The sequence below is a fragment of the Chiloscyllium plagiosum genome, chromosome 39, assembly GCF_004010195.1.
Source record: "Chiloscyllium plagiosum isolate BGI_BamShark_2017 chromosome 39, ASM401019v2, whole genome shotgun sequence".
NCBI lineage: Eukaryota > Metazoa > Chordata > Chondrichthyes > Orectolobiformes > Hemiscylliidae > Chiloscyllium > Chiloscyllium plagiosum.
Genome location: NC_057748.1, coordinates 3,670,577 through 3,686,644, shown reverse-complemented (window position 1 = coordinate 3,686,644; position 16,068 = coordinate 3,670,577). Strand labels below are relative to the sequence as shown.

The window sequence follows — 16,068 nt, the reverse complement described above, 5'->3', positions numbered from 1 at the left end:
GTTATGAACCTGCACTCCAAGGTCTCTTTGTTCAGCAACACTCCTTAGGACCTTACCATTTAGTGTATAAGTCCTGCTAAGATTTGCTTTCCCAAAATGCAGCACCTTGCATTTATCTGAATCAAACTCCATCTGCCACTTCTCAGCTCATTGGCCCATCTGGTCCAGATCCTGTTGTAATCTGAGCTAACGCTCATCACTGTCCACTACACCTCCAATTTTGGTGTCATCTGCAAACTTACTAACTGTACCTCTTATGCTCGCATCCAAATCATTTATGTAAATGACAAAAAGTAGAGGACCCAGCACTGATCCTTGTGGCACTCCACTGGTCACAGGCCTCCAGTCTGAAAAATAACCCTCCACCACCACCCTCTGTCTTCTACCTTTGAGCCAGTCCTGTATCCAGGATTGTGGGAGGAAACCCATGGGGAAAATGTGCAAATTCAACACCGACAGTTGCCTGACGTAGGAATCGAACCCAGGTCCCTGTGCTATGAGGCAGCAGTGCTAACCACTGAGCCACCGTGAAACAAACAAGAACCAAAATTGCTGGAAAAACTCAGCAGGGCTGGCAGCATTTGTGAAGAGAAAGCAAGGTCATTGGACATGAAATGTTAACTCTGTTTCTCTGTCCAGAGATGCTGCCAGACCTGCTGAGCTTCTCTAGCAATTTCTGTTTTTGTTTGTTTCAGGAGAAAAGACAAACAGATTATGGGAATGTTTCATTAAATCTGTGTTGTCCTTCTCAATAAAAGATTGCATGGTTTGGATGAATGGGTGGGAGAACAGACATACAAAAAGAGCTGGAAAAGCACAGCAGGTCAGGCAGCATCTGAGGAGCAGGAGGGTCCACATTTCAGGCATAAGCCCTTCTTCAGGAACGTGCAACAAACATGGAGCAGACATTTTAAAGTATCACCTTCGCTTGATTCGGAGAATATAAAGGGGACAACGGGAAGGTGTGGGGGAAATCCATTTTCTACCATGGTGAGTTGTTACAATCTGGAGTGTGTAGTTTGAAAAGGTCAGTGGAAGCAGATTTTAAAAAATAATGACATTCAAGAGGAAATTATGAACGGAGGGGTGATACGGTGGCCCAGTGGTTAGCACTGCTGCCTCACAGTGCTAGGGACACAGACTCAATCCCATCCTTGGGCAACTGTCTGTGTGGAGTTTGCACATTCTCCCCCATGTCTGTGTGGATTTCCTCCCACCATCCAAAGATGTGCAAGTTAGGGTGGGTTGGCCATGGGAAATTGCTCCATAGTGTCCAGGGATGGGCAGGCTAGGTGGATTAGCCATGGGAAATATAGGAATAGGGCAAGGGTATGGGTCTGGGTGCGACACTCATTGGAGGGTCAGTATGAACTTGATGGGTAAGTGACCTGTTTCCACACTCTAGGGGTTCGATGAAAATCCAAACAAAAGACATAGCCTAGAAATTATGAGCTTAGTTATTCTGGCACAAGAAATTTGTCCCATACTGTCAGCAACATGCCAATACAGGGTCAGCAGAACTATTTTGACCTGCCTTCACAGTGTAGAAATTCCTTTGAGAGGTGAGGGAATTCCAGGGCTATGAACAAAACAGGGGATGTTTGGATAGGAGCTAGCACAGCTGTAATGGGCTCAATGGCGTCTTTCTGAGCTGGACCATTCATGAAGTGTCGGTAACAGAAAGCTAGGTTGGGGACAATGATCTGGCGCCTCCTGGAGAATACACAGATGAGAGGATATTATAGTAATGCCTAACCTTCCTGTAAATCTTTAGAATTCTGTGAAGAAGCGATTTTTGGAGGCTCCTCTTTGTCAGCAATTTTAAAGAATTTAAAAAAAGCCAAACGAGCGAGGCTGGGAATCCATGAGGAAAATCTCGCATTTTAAATGTTGTACTTCCCCTTTAAGGGCAATTCGGCAAAATTAAATCCTCCAGTTGCCCTTAAGCCGTCACTTTAAAGGTCCTATCTATTACATGTTTCCATGGGAATAGATGGATCAGCTGTTTCTTTTGTGTTACTTGTTTGGAAGCACAACCCCCAGGCTTTCTTGTATTTTTGGACCAGGCTATTCAGTAAATATTCTTTCTCCCCAGTCAGGCCAGGTCCCTGATCGAAAGGGGATGCTCAGTTCACACCTATAGGTTCCAGGGGAACAGCCAAGACACAGGGAGGATACAGTCCTTGATCTGAATTCCCTTTGCATCCAAGGTCAGCGAGTGTTCCGGTTTCTGGACCTTTTATTGTGCGTCCACAGAATTTTGCAACGAGATAAAGGGGTCGAGGCTATTTTACATTGAGTGCATCCTATGTTTACTCAGGTAAGCTTGTGACTGCTTCAGCTGATGGCTGGGTTAGGAAGACACCGCCACAATTAGATTTTTTTTTAACGTTTCAAGTGACGTTCTGATGCACGAGAAAGGATGGAAGAACTGCATTTGTGCTGCGCCCTTTCACCACATCTCAATGGGGGAGTCCAGAATTAGAGGTTATAGGTTTAGGGTGAGAGGGGAAAGATTTACAAGGGACCTAACGGGAAACTTTTTCACTCAGAGGGTGGTACGTGTGTGGAATGAGCTGCCAGAGGAAGTGGTTGAGGCTGGTACAATTGCAACATTTAAAAGGCATCTGGATGGGTACATGAATAGGAAGGGTTTGGCAAATGGGACTTGATTGGGTGGACGTGTTGGACTGAAGGGTCTGTTTCTGAGCTGTACATCTCTATGACTCTAAGTGCTATAGCAAGTGTTATCATACAGGAAATGGGGCAGCCTATGTGTGCAGAGCAAGCTCCCACATACAGCATTGTGATAATCTGTGTTTGTGCTGGGCAGGATCTCCCCCCCCCCCCCCCCATCCACAGGAAAAGAACTGTGGATGCTGTAAATCAGAAACAAAAACAGAAATAGCTGGAAAAGCTCAGTAGGTCTTGCAGAATCTTAAGAAGACACGTTTGAAACGTTAACTCTGAATTCTCTCCACAGAGGCTGCCAGACCTGCTGAGCTTTTCCAGCAATTTCTGTTTGTGTCCCCTGTCTCCTCCCCCCCCCCCGTCTATATTGTAAATGGTTCCTCAGTTAGCTCAGTTGCCTGGATGGCTGGTTTGCAATACAGACAAACAGTAACAGAGTGGCTTCAGTTCTGCTGCCGGCTGAGGTCACCATAAAGGTCCCACCTTCTCAACCCCTCCCCTCGCCTGAGGCACTGTGACCCTTGGGTTAAAGCATCACCAGTTGTCACTTTCTGTAAAGAGAGAGCAGTGTAGGAGGTCAAGGTTCATAAAATCACGAGGGGCATGGATAAAGTGAATAGCAAAGGCCTTTTCCCTAGGGTGGGGAGAGTTGAAAACTGGAGGGCATATTTTTAAGATGAGAGGAGAAAGTATTAAAAGGGATCTGCGGGGCAATTTTTTCGCACAGAGGGTGGTTGTACGTGGAATGAGCTGCCAGTGGAAGTGTTAGATGCAGGTACAGTTAGAAGACATTTGGACAGGTACATGAATAAGAAGGGGTTTGAGGAATATGGGCCAAATGCAGGCAAATGGGACTAAATTAGTTTGGGAAAGCTTGGTTGGTGTGGATGAGTTGGACTGAAGCATCTGTTCCTGTGCTGTATGACTCCATGAGTCTGACTCTATGACAATAGTGACTTTACTCATTTGAAAAACAGCATCTACAGCAGAACAGGGCTCCTTCACCTCTGCGCTGGAGTGTCAGTATTGATGTTGTGTTCGGAGCTTTGCTGTGGAGTGCTGATATCTACAACCTTCTGTCTTACAGGCAAAGGTGTGGCGGTTTACAGCAGCTGGGTGTTACCTTCTGTCCTGGGCCCACCTGCCATTAAGCTCCCCTCTCTTTTTTTTAATCCCCCTCAGCCCCCACTGCCACCATCATAGTTTCTCAATCCCCAACAAGGACGTTTTGTCAGCCTTCACCTGTTCACGGTTTGTAAGTTCTGATGTCGAGGACTGAATTTTCTCCCCATCTCCTCAACGTAGTGAGAATGTTTGTTTCCCTTTATCGTGGTATGTGGAGATTTCAGGATTGTTTAGTGGAGACACTGTCTGTTAGTAAGCGTGAGCCCTGCATGTGGTATTTTACATTGTTATGTGACAGTGGTCTCAATATCTATTTTTCTCCATCTTTTTCTTTCCTGGAAAGCAAGTCGCCAGCCTTTTTTTTTTAAATACTCCATTCCCTTTGAATTAATGGCTAACATCCCACTTTCCTTCCCAATTAGCTGTTGCAATTTTTTGTTAGCCTTTTGTGATTCAGGCCACCTCCAGACCTGCTCCTTCAAATGCCTACTCCTTCAGTGTGAACTGCGGCCATTGGGTTGTGGGCTATTCAACTATGAAGGTCGTTGCTGGCTGTCTCAATCCTGTTTTCACCTGATGTCTCCCTGTGATTTCTGTTGGGCAGTAGCTGGAAAATGTCTGACAGTGCGTGTACAGGCAGATTTGACACTCTTCCAGTCAAGGGCACTTGTATTATAAAGGGAGCTCAACACACACTGACGAGTCTTACACTGGCCAAGGCATTCATCCAATATCCATTATAATAAAGAAACTCAACACCGTTGAGGACAAAGAAATTTACTTGATTAGCATGTATCTAATTCCCTCCACCACAACTGTAGATGCACAGTTGACCATCTATAGAATGCACTTCAATATCTCAACAAAGCTCCTTTGGCAATCCTTTCCAAACCCAAGACCACTTCCATCTAGAAGGTCAAGGACAGCAAATACATAGGAACACCACCCCCCTGCAAGTTCCTCTCCAAGCTACTCACCATCCTGACTTCGAAATACATCACCGTTCCTTCAATGCGCAAGGTCAAAATCCTGGAACTCCCTCCCTAAGGACATTGTGGGTGTACTACAATGCAAAGACTGTGGTTTTGGAAGGCAGCTCACCCACCACCTTAGAATCACAGGATACCTACCCTGCAGAAAGAGGCCATTTGGCCCATTGAGTCTGCACCAGCCCTCCTAGACCTAGACCCAGCCTCCACCCTGTCCCTGTAACAGTGTACTTACCATGGCTAGCCTGCATAATATGGGGCAATGTACCATGGCCAATCCACCTAACCTGCACAGGACTGTTGGAGGAAACCCATGCAGACACTGGGAGAATGTGACTCCCATTCAGCAGAAGGACCTCAGACAGTGGTCTTTCCCCATTGTGCCTTGGTGGCAGCTGCCCCAGGCTTTAGTGCACCCCTCAGCACATAGTCCTGGACCTTGGAATATGCCGGTCTGCAACACTCAGTCAGGGTCAACTCCTTGCCCTGGAAGACCAAAAAAACTCAAGAAAACCAGTGAGCATCTTTCACCGAGTTGATAGAAGTCCTCTTCAGTGAGTCCTCCAGACGCAGTTAACGTTTATCTCGATGTGTGTCCCAGGGAACAGACCGTAGAGCACAGAGTCCCATGTCATGGAGGGCTGCTTGGGATGAACTTTGACACAAACCTCTGCATCTGCCTCCAGACTTTGTAATTATTGTTTTTTTTATATAGTGTGGCATAAATAATTTAGCTTGTCTCTTGGCTTACCTACAGTCTGATTGTTTTCACATCTGTCTCCGGTGTATATTTCTCACATTGACCAACTTCCCTCTTTGTTTCCACTTTTTCTGTTGGTTTTGGTAGGTTTGAGTAGATTTTTGTTTGGTAACTCATTTTAAGAACAATTCAATTCCAGATGTGGCTGTGGGACTCCTGCAGTGTGGCAGGTGAGTCTCAAACTCTGCATCACGGGATTGACCAGAACTAACCCATTGCTGAAATCTGATGCTGTCTTCTTTGACACTCGAGAGGTCCTGGCCTAGGTCATCAAATTAGCATTATTTTCAGATGTGTGTGTCATTGGGAAGTAATACCTGTCAGATCACCTGGTCAAAAGCCCAAAGTTGTATCATGCCTCTTCTTGCTATTGAATAAAAAACTGGTGACCCACTTAAACAGATGAATTAGGAGTAGGGGTGGTAGCAGGCTATTCAGCCCCTTGAGTCTGCTCAACTATTCTACAGTTCATGGCTGATCTCGCACTTTGTGTCCCTTTCCCTCCTCTATCCCAATATCCCGAGATATCTCTAAGACTTAAGCCACACTTTCTATTTATTCCTGTTGATACACTAAGCTAAATCAAAGTGGAACATCAACTCTTTTATGTATTTATTTGCTTGTCACCTGTACTGAGATACTGTGAAAAATGTTTTGTGTACAATAAAGGCAAATTGTACCATACAAAGTGCAGGGGGTAGCAGAGCACAAAATACAGTGTTACAGCCACACAGATGGTGCAGAGAGGGCAATCAGAGTTAACATTTGAGAGATCTGTTCAGAAGTCTAATAGCAGCAGGGAAGAAGCTGTTCTTGAATCTGTTCGTGTACATGTATTCAAACTGTTATATATTTTGTCTGACTGAAGGTATAACTGGGGTGGGGAGGGGTCTTTGATGTTGGCTGCCTTCCTGAGGAAGCGGGAAGTGTAGATGGAGTTAATGGATGGGAGGCTGGTTTGTGTGATGGACTGGGCTGTGCTCACAACTCTCTGTAGCTTTTGCAGTCTTGGGAAGAGAAGTTGCCAGACCACGTTGTGATGTATCAATAAGATGCTTTCTATGGTGCACCTATAAAAATTGGTAAGAGTCCTTGTGGAATTTCCTGATACATTATGGCCCTTCTATAATTCATAGTAAAAACAAAATTCAGGAATTGAAGACATTATCTTAATTAAAACGTAAGAAAAATTTTGGACATACACAGCAGAGCTTGTTAGTTACTGTTATTTTTAATTGGTGACCCCTAGTTTTAGATTCTCCCACAAGACAAACGTCTTTTCGGCATCCATCTGTCAAGACCTCTCAGGATCTTGTATGCATCAATCTTATTCTGCAGTAGTTACTAGCCTGACCTGTACGATCTTTCCTAAAAGACTATTTGTCCATTCCAGGGGTGAGTCTGCCATACCTTCTCTGAACTACTACCAATGCATTTATATCCTTCTTTACCGGGAGACTAATCATGTACATAGGAGTCAAAATGGAATTTCATCAGTGCCTCGTATAAATGAAGCATAGTTTTGTAATCCAGTCTCCTCCCAATGAAACAATAACACTCTGCACTTGCTGTGCTTTTGATGTTCAAGCATTAGTCATAGCACAGAAACAGACCCTTCAGTTCAACTCGTCCATTCCTAAATTAACGTAGTCCCATTTGCCAGCATCTGGCCCATATCCCTCTAAACCCTACCTATTCATATACCTATCCAGATGCTGATTAAATGTTGTAATTGTACCAGACTCCACCATTTCCTCTGGCATACACTCATCACCCTCTGCGTGAAAAAGTTGCCCCTTAGGTCCCTTTTAAATCTTTCCCCTTTCACATATGCCCTCTAGTTCTGGACTCTCCCACCCCCGGGAAAATACCTTGTATATTTGCCCTATCTATGCCCCTCATGATTTTATAAACCTCTATAAGGTCACCCCTCAGCCTCTGTCCCTGTGGGGGGGAATTAGCCCTAGCCTGTTCAGCCTCTCCCTATAGCTCACATTTCTCTCCATCCCAGACTCTGCAATCTATCACCATTTGGATAATGAACGTTTGAATTCATCGTGCCAAACTGAGAAATTTTCCTACACTATACTCCATTTGCCATATCGTTGCCCACACACTTAACCTACCTCTAAATTCTTATAACCTCCAATATCCTCCTCACAACTTGTTTGCCTCCCCATTTTTGTGTCATCAGCAAATTTAGCAATTACACCTTTGGTTCTTTCAAGTAACTTGTATAAACCGTAAAAAGCACTCATCCCTATGGCACACCATTTATTACATCTGGCCAACTAGAAAAATACCCAAAAATGATACAAAGAATTGCAGATGCTGGAGATCTGAAACAAAGATGGAAATTGCTGGAGAAACTCATAAGGTCTGGCAGCATCAGTAGAGAAACATTAATTCTGTTTTTCTCTCCATCAATGTTGTCAGACTTAGAATACAGAGCGACTGCCTATCGGTGGAGTTGGTTTCCGCGGTTTCAGTTACCCTCAATTTACCGCGGCCCGGACATATTATATGGAACATTCCGGAACCAGGGACTAGGGGGCTGCAAATTATCCCATTTGAATAAATGGGTTCACTTCTAGTTGCTGTTTCAGGCTTCTGCAGTAGGTCTTGGAACGTAACCCCTGTGGGTACAGGGAATGACCGTATATTGTGGGAGCAGTCCCTTCAGCCCATTGAGTCCACCACCAACCCTCTGAAGTGCATCCCAGCCAGACCCAATCTCTACCTTATCCTTGTAACACTGCATTTCCCAAGGCTAATCCACCTAGCCTACACATCCTTGGACACTGTAGGCAATTTAGCATGGCTAATTCACCCTAACCTGCACTGCTTTGGACTGTGGGAGGAAAGCAGATTAGCCTGAGGAAAGCCACACAGATACAGGGAGAATGTGCAAACTCCACACAGAAAGTCGCCCGAGGGTGGGATCGAGCCTGGGTGCTTGGTGCTATGAGGTAGCAGTGCTAACTATTGAACCACCGTGCTGACCTACAGAGTTTCTCCAGTTAATTTTGTTTGATTCCGCAAAAAAAACTAGCCCTATGCATAGTGTTGCCTGCTAACTTGCCAATGTCCTATCCATGTCAATGTTAGCTCTTAATCATATTTCATCACATGGTGATATGGGAGTCTAAGTATATTACATCTACTAGCTCCCCTTTATCCACAGTACATGTTAATTATTCAAATAATGCCAATAAATTGGTTGAACTCTAATAAATTTGTTGGAGTTTTCCTGAACCACTGGTGGTAGCACTCTCTCTTGTTTCTGTGTTAGACATTAAAGTCCCATGACAGAGACATGATTACAAAATCTAAACATTGACACAGTGTTGAGGGTGTGCAGCGTTGATGGAAATGTGAACTTTTGGATGAGATATACACTATCTTGGCAGGTGGATACAAAAGCCCCAATAGCCACAACTGAAGAGTTGAAGGCGAACTCTCTCCAGGGTCTTGGCCAATATTTATCCTTCAGTCAGTATTATGGAAACAGTTTATCATGGAGTAATGAGATCTCCTATTTGAGACCAAGGGGTGGAGACATTCTTTCTCTGAGGGTTGTGATTAGTGGAATTCTCTTCCTTAGAAAGTGCTGGAGGTGGAACCATCAAATATCTTTAAGGCTGAGTTGGATAATGTCTTGACTAATGGCTTGGGGGTAGACAGAAAAATAAAGACAATATTTCGATTAGCCATGATCTTGTCGAATGGCCAACCTCTTCTCCTCATTTGTGTAAAATGATTGAAGCACAGCAGGAGGACATTCGCCCCATCAAGCATCTAGTTTCACCAATCCCACAATCCCCTGTGACCTTGCCTTCACCACACATCCAGTGCATTCCAGACCCTAAATACCCAACGTATATAAACCTTTTTCCTTATGTCACTTGTTTCTTTTGCCAGTCACCCTTTAAATTGGTATCAGCCCTGTGCTAATGGCAACAGTTTCTCCCTAACAATCCCATCCAGCCCCTTCACGGTTTTCAGCAGATCTACTAAATCGCTCAAACGTCTGTTCTCCAAGTCGAACAGTCCCAGCTTCTATCCTCACGTCCATGACCCACCTTGTGAATTTTTTATGAACTCTCTATAAAGACTTTATATCCTTCCTTTAAGTGTGATGACCAGCAATGTACACGATCTTCCAGTTGTGGTTAAACCAGGATTCGGAAAAGGTTTGTCATATTCCGTTGTTTTCCTATTTCATGCCTCCATTTTGAAGGTGGGCTTTCTTCATCACTTTCTCTCAACCTGTGCTCCACCTTCAGTGACTTGTGTGCATATAAATCACTCTACTTCTGTGACTCCTTTTTAAATATTTCCCTTTATTTTTGCTTTGTTCTCTCTTCATTTTTCTCCCCAAAGTGAATCTCTTCACACTTTGCTCTTTCTGTTTCATGCCTAGTTGTCTGCCCATTACAGCCAACTTGTCTGCTTCCTCTTGAGATCCCTCACTCTACCTCGCAGTTCATTATTGCTTCTGAGTACCTGAAAGATTTGAAAAGCTCTCCTCCACACTAATCCCGTGTCAAGAGAGTTTTATCAGAATGAACTGGACATTTATCTCTGCTATTTTGGGATCTTCCTCTGCATAAATTGACTGCCATGCTTCCTACGTTGCAACAGAGACCACAGTCAGAGGTAGTTAATTGGCAATGAAGCATTTTGGTTCATTTGAGATTTGGGAAGGTGCTATAAAAATGCAAGCTTAAAAGGAGTGTCAGACATCCTGAAGAAAAAGGAAAAAAAATAAACAGGACTGTTCTGAGGTTCTGTTCACTCTGAGAGCTGGCTCTTGAGTGAAAAAAAGGAAAAAAAATGCAAGCTTAGTTTTTGGTCTCTGGCTTCATCTGTCATTCAGGAAGTGTTGATTGCAATGGGGTGGCAATGATAGAATTCTCTAAATCTGAAGGGTCTGAGGTGAAAAAAGTGCAGGAGAATCAACTGGATGGTCATCCATGACATTAGCTGATTGCAATAGTCATGATGGTCTCATTTTGAAATAGCTTAGCACCATGTGGTCTTTGCCATCCTCAGTGAGACACTGGACACCATTTCAGCTTGGGGAAGAGACAATTGATGGGGCAGAGGAGGAAATTACAAGAGAAATAAAAATGTACGGCTGCTTGGCACACACATTTCTACAACATGGCGAGACAAAAGTGGCCGTAGACAAAATAGCCCAATGACTAGATCTCAATTTGCATTAAGGCAGTGAAGATATTAACTCTTGTTTATGTTTGTTATGGTCCCACAGACACAAGGACAATGTTGGCAAGAAAGGGAATCATTCCAGAAGAGTATTTATTGACCAGGCTGGTGGAAGATGACCTCTCTCAGCCTCACTACCAAACCAAGTCCAGGAAAGCTCGCTTTATCACCAAGAATGGAGGCTGCAATGTGGCTCACAAGAACATCCGTGAGCAAGGTCGCTTCCTTCAAGATGTCTTCACCACTTTGGTGGACCTCAAGTGGCCTTACACGCTTGTGATCTTCACAATGTCCTTCTTATGCAGTTGGATGCTTTTCGCGATGCTTTGGTGGCTCATTGCCTTCGCCCATGGTGACCTGGACACCCATCAGGACAATATTGTTCCCTGCATCACCAGCATCTCGTCATTCGCATCCGCCTTCCTCTTCTCCATCGAGGTCCAGGTGACCATTGGGTTTGGAGGCAGAATGGTGACCGAGGAATGCCCCTTGGCTATCACAGTTCTGATCATCCAGAACATCTCGGGCCTCATTGTCAATGCAGTCATGCTGGGCTGCATCTTCATGAAGACTGCACAGGCCAACCGAAGAGCGGAAACCATCATTTTCAGCAAGTATGCAGTAATCGCTCAGAGAAATAAGAAATTGTGCTTTATGTTCCGGGTGGGGGACTTGAGAAAGAGTATGATCATTAGTGCCACTATCCAAATGCAACTGGTCAAGAAGACCACCACTCAGGAAGGTGAGGTTATCCCCATCTCGCAGATTGACATCCAAGTGGAGAACCCAGTTGGTATCAATGCGATCTTCTTGGTTTCTCCCCTCATCATTAGTCACACCATTGATAAGAAGAGCCCGCTTTATGACTTAACAGCAGCTGGCCTCCAACAAGAGGACCTTGAGGTAGTGGTCATCCTTGAAGGGGTGGTGGAGACCACAGGCATCACCACCCAGGCGAGGACATCCTATTTGCCGGAGGAGATACTTTGGGGCCACAGATTTGTGCCGATTGTGACGGAAGAAGAGGGAAGGTACTCAGTTGATTATTCCAAGTTTGGCAACACCACAAGGTCCAAAACGCCACTGTGCAGTGCCAGAGAACTCGAAGCACAGGAGAGAAGTCAAAACCAAATGCACAATGGCCCCAACCTGCCAATGAGTGCCCTCAGGGAAAGGTATTTCTCCAAGTCCATCAGTTTCCCTGGAACACGCCTGAAATCATCTGTGCGTTTTCAGTCTCTGGATTCTTTGCCAGATTTAGAGTCACAAGAGGGAGTTGAGTCAAGGTCATTGCTCCTCTGAGTTCCCTTCTTTCATTGCAAAATTCATTATCCCTCCTACTCAAACACATCCTCATGATATTACCATCAAGACTAATCAGTCCAACTGCCACCATTCACTCCTTTGAAAGCTGAAGGCAGTAGGAGATATGGGGTTAGTTGAGTTATTTTTTTCAGGCATTTTTGTTTTGAAACTGTGAATCTCCCCTTCATGTGTAAAGCCGACTTTGGTCGAATGGCCTTTCATTCTATCACCCTGGGCTGGCTCATTTGAAAGAGCTGTCTAACTAATCCTGAGATCCCAAGCTTTCCCCGTTTGCTCTGACCATTTGCAGGTCCATCAAAACTAGTCTTGTTATCTTGACACATCTATAGAAATCTTCTGTAGCAATAGCCACTGACATGGCAATCAGAGCAGGAATCCTGGGCTGAAATTTACTCTCCAGATTGAGATCAATAAAGTCACTTCTTCAGTCTTCCCATTCTTTTTATAGTCTACAGTAGATACTCTTTTCCCAACATACTTTTATCTTTGCCAAGACTTGGAGGAGTAGTAACAATGCTACAATGGGCCTTTGATCCTTAGTTTGTCTGCCTTTCTTTAAAAGTAAAAACCAAGTGATAGAGCAACTTAGACACTGGTCACACTGATAACATCTAATGCCACAAACTAAGACCCCTTTGTAAAATGAGATGGGCTCTCTCCTACACATCCTTGAACAAATCATTGGGTGATCAACAAATGGATGGGATTTGGAAAGGATCACGGCCACACACACGGGCTGCACTGAACCTAATTGTTGGAGCCGTGTAGAAGGTTAATGTGTGTGTTTGGTCATGATGTGAGTTGTTGAAATGTGTTCCATTTCCCCAACATTGCATTCCTCACAAGAAGCACAAGATTTGGAACGACATTTTAATAGACCAAAACTGGAAGCACATGGATTCCTGATGATTGGAATAAAGCACAAATGCTACGTGAGAAGCACAAAGCAACTGCTATTGTCTGCAATGTCCTAATGTGACATGACCGTGTCACCTTCCTATGTCACTGGTTGACCTGTTTTGAGGTGGGGTGAGGTATGGGAAGGAGCTCATTTGATATTACCCTTGACCTGATGGGATTGTCCAATTAAGAGCTGGCAAAGGAAGTAGGAAGCAATAAAAGGCAAAACAGTATGAATGGGCTGAATGGTCTACTTCTGTTCTTATGTCTTATGGACAACATGACTATGGGGAGAGGCAATGAGAGGAAAATTGGTCGTGAGGGTCTCTTCATTTTAGAAAGGTGGCAAATGTCATTGAAACAAAAATAGTTATTGGAGGGTTTGGCAGATAGATACTGAAAGACTGTTTTCCTCTTGGCCGTAGAGTCTAGAACACAAGTTCACAGTCTCAGGAATAAGGAGACAACTGACATAAGGGGAGATGTCTTCACTCAAGGTTGTGGATCTTTGAGATTGACTACTCCAGTGAGCAGTGGGTGCTAAGTCATTCATAAATTCAAGACAAGGCAGCAATATATCTTTGGGTGATCAAATGGTTGAGCCTTGTAGGAAAATCTGAGGGAGGGTGGTGCAGTTAAGGTAGAAGATCAGCCATTTATTAACTGGAAGAGCACGGTCCAGGGACCATGCTGTTAGATCTTGCTTTTTTTTTAGTTAAGGCATATGTCCTTCTCCAGTCTGAAGATCCAATGAGACACAGAAGCAGAGATTGGTCTTATTGAAGAAGACACATTTACTTCTACAGCTTTGTAATACCACAACAAGGAGGCACAAACTTCAGACGGTCTTCAAAAGATCTAATGGGGAAGGTAAGAAAAAATAATCGTTTGACAGAAAGGCTGATAAGTGTAAAACCTCTAAAGACAAACTCATGTTGAGAATGAATCCATCATCTGTTTTAAAAGAGCATTATGGTTATTTAAAAGAATATTCAGTAGAGTTGGACTTGATCATTTATATGAAGACAAATGCTGCTACAGAGAAGATATGAGCTGAATGGCTTCTATGCTGTACTGGCCTATTCCATAATTCATTCTGCTCTTCTACATCTCAGGACTGAGCACGTCACATTTTATCATTATTGTTGTGATAATATTGTTTAATGGAGGTTCCAACAAATCCATTTGTGTTCTATATAATGATTTGTCACCTTTCATTGAGGTCCAGGAGATATTAAGAATCTCAAGTGATTTACTTTGGAATTTGTGAAAAGTGGTATATAAGTGCAAGTCTCTTTTTCTTCCTCGCTGCTCTACGTTTGCCCTGATTTGGTGAGTCCATATCAATCTCTTCTGCAGAGCCAGAGATTCAGGGTTCAACACTCACTCCGAGATCTGAAGTGTGATTGAAGCTGATCCTCCAGCACATTACGACCAAGTTCTGCATTTATTAATAAATCTTAGAATGAATCATTGTCTTGTCTGCACTTCTGGTGATGGCAAAGATTCCCCATGGTGCAAACCAGGACTTCAACATTCCATCAACCAACCAGCCACCAAGATGCATTCATCTTCTCACCAGGACGTTGGAACATATGTGATTAAAATTGCTAATGTTTTAATTAAACCAGCACTCATCACATACCAAAGTGAGGCTCAAAATATGAGCAAGTCTTCATTTCTGTTTTATGGTTTGTTAGACCATGTTGTTGGAAGGTTGCACTATAACATGTATTGTCGGTGTTGGGTATTACAATTTTTCATGTGCTACAATATGAATTTATCATGCCTTTTTACAAAGGAACACCTGGAAATTGCTATGAACCAAAGCATGTCTGATGCATAAAGTAATCTGGCAGGTGGTGTCCTCTTGGCTTATATTTAACTTATATGGCGTGTCTGTTGGAAGCAGCAACATCAAACCTCACTGACTGAAGGATACATATTTCTCTGACATGTAGTAATTCTCAGGCTACAGTTACAAATCTGGTTTATTTAGAAATAAAACTATGCAGAAGCAAGAAGAAATGCAACAGGTCTGATTAGAACTTCACTTGTGCATTTCCTGATTCCAAACAATGAAGTCTAGTGTTGTTTGTACTGTACTCTGTTCTGTTAAAGTTTTACTTCGATCTATGAGGCAACTGTCACACGTGAAGTCAGATATTTGGGGAGTGTCCAATCAACCACAGCTTCATAGTTAGCTGGTGGAATTGACAGTATGTTTAAAAGAAGCCTTCATCGGGGGGTACTGGCGACTCCCTCTTTGTCTTGAAGTAAGACAGAGGAAGATCAAAATGTCCCTTTCAAAATTGAATGGATCTGTCAATTACATGTAAGTTATGAAAGGTACACACGATTGTCTATTGGGTTTACTTATTACAATTCTTAAGACTGTAAGACAAAGCATCTCATGGACAGATAATGATAGTTTAGTTTTGACTCACGTATTAGACACAGTCACAGGTATCATTGGTATGGCATTGCTCAATTTTCAAACCAAACACAGAATCCCAACAGTGCAGAGAGAGGTCATTCAGCCCATTGAGTCTGCACCAACTCTTTGAAGAGCATCCTACCTAGAGGACAACACTCTGGCCAAAACTATTCCCCCATAACCCCACATTTCCCCCGGCCGATCTGCCCTAACCCCCACATCTTTGCAGTGTGAGAGGAAACCAGAGCACCTGGAGAAAACCCACACAGATATGGGGAGAACGTGCAAACTCAACACAGATAGTTGCCCAAGGCTGGAATTGAACCGGGATCCCTGCTGCTGTGAGGCAGCAGTGCTAACCACTGAGCCACCGTGTTGCCTGCAACTAAGTAATAACCTGGTGATTTACGATCAACTGTTACTAGTGTCTTGGTGAAAATAAATTTCTAACATTTAATGTTATCCAATTAGGTAGAGAGTCACTGGACATCCAAAAGGGTAACTTTCTTTCTCCACAAGTGAGCCACAGTGCTGCCAAGGTGGACTTTTTAGTTCTGGTTCATAGAAGAATGAGAGACAATTTTATTGCAATATCTAAAATATGAAGAGAG

The 16,068-nt window shown here is 43.6% G+C and overlaps 1 protein-coding gene across 1 annotated transcript; it reads left to right on the top strand.

Annotated features, from left to right (window-relative positions):
* Nucleotides 1-1,949: 1,949 nt before the first annotated feature.
* On the top strand, nt 1,950-15,665 carry LOC122542119 (ATP-sensitive inward rectifier potassium channel 11-like). The gene is made up of 2 exons (XM_043679507.1): nt 1,950-2,320; nt 10,841-15,665. Exon 2 carries the CDS (start codon nt 10,852-10,854, stop codon nt 12,094-12,096), a length of 1,245 nt encoding a protein of 414 aa, XP_043535442.1. The 5' UTR covers nt 1,950-2,320; nt 10,841-10,851; the 3' UTR covers nt 12,097-15,665.
* The last annotated feature ends 403 nt before the right edge of the window (nt 15,666-16,068 follow it).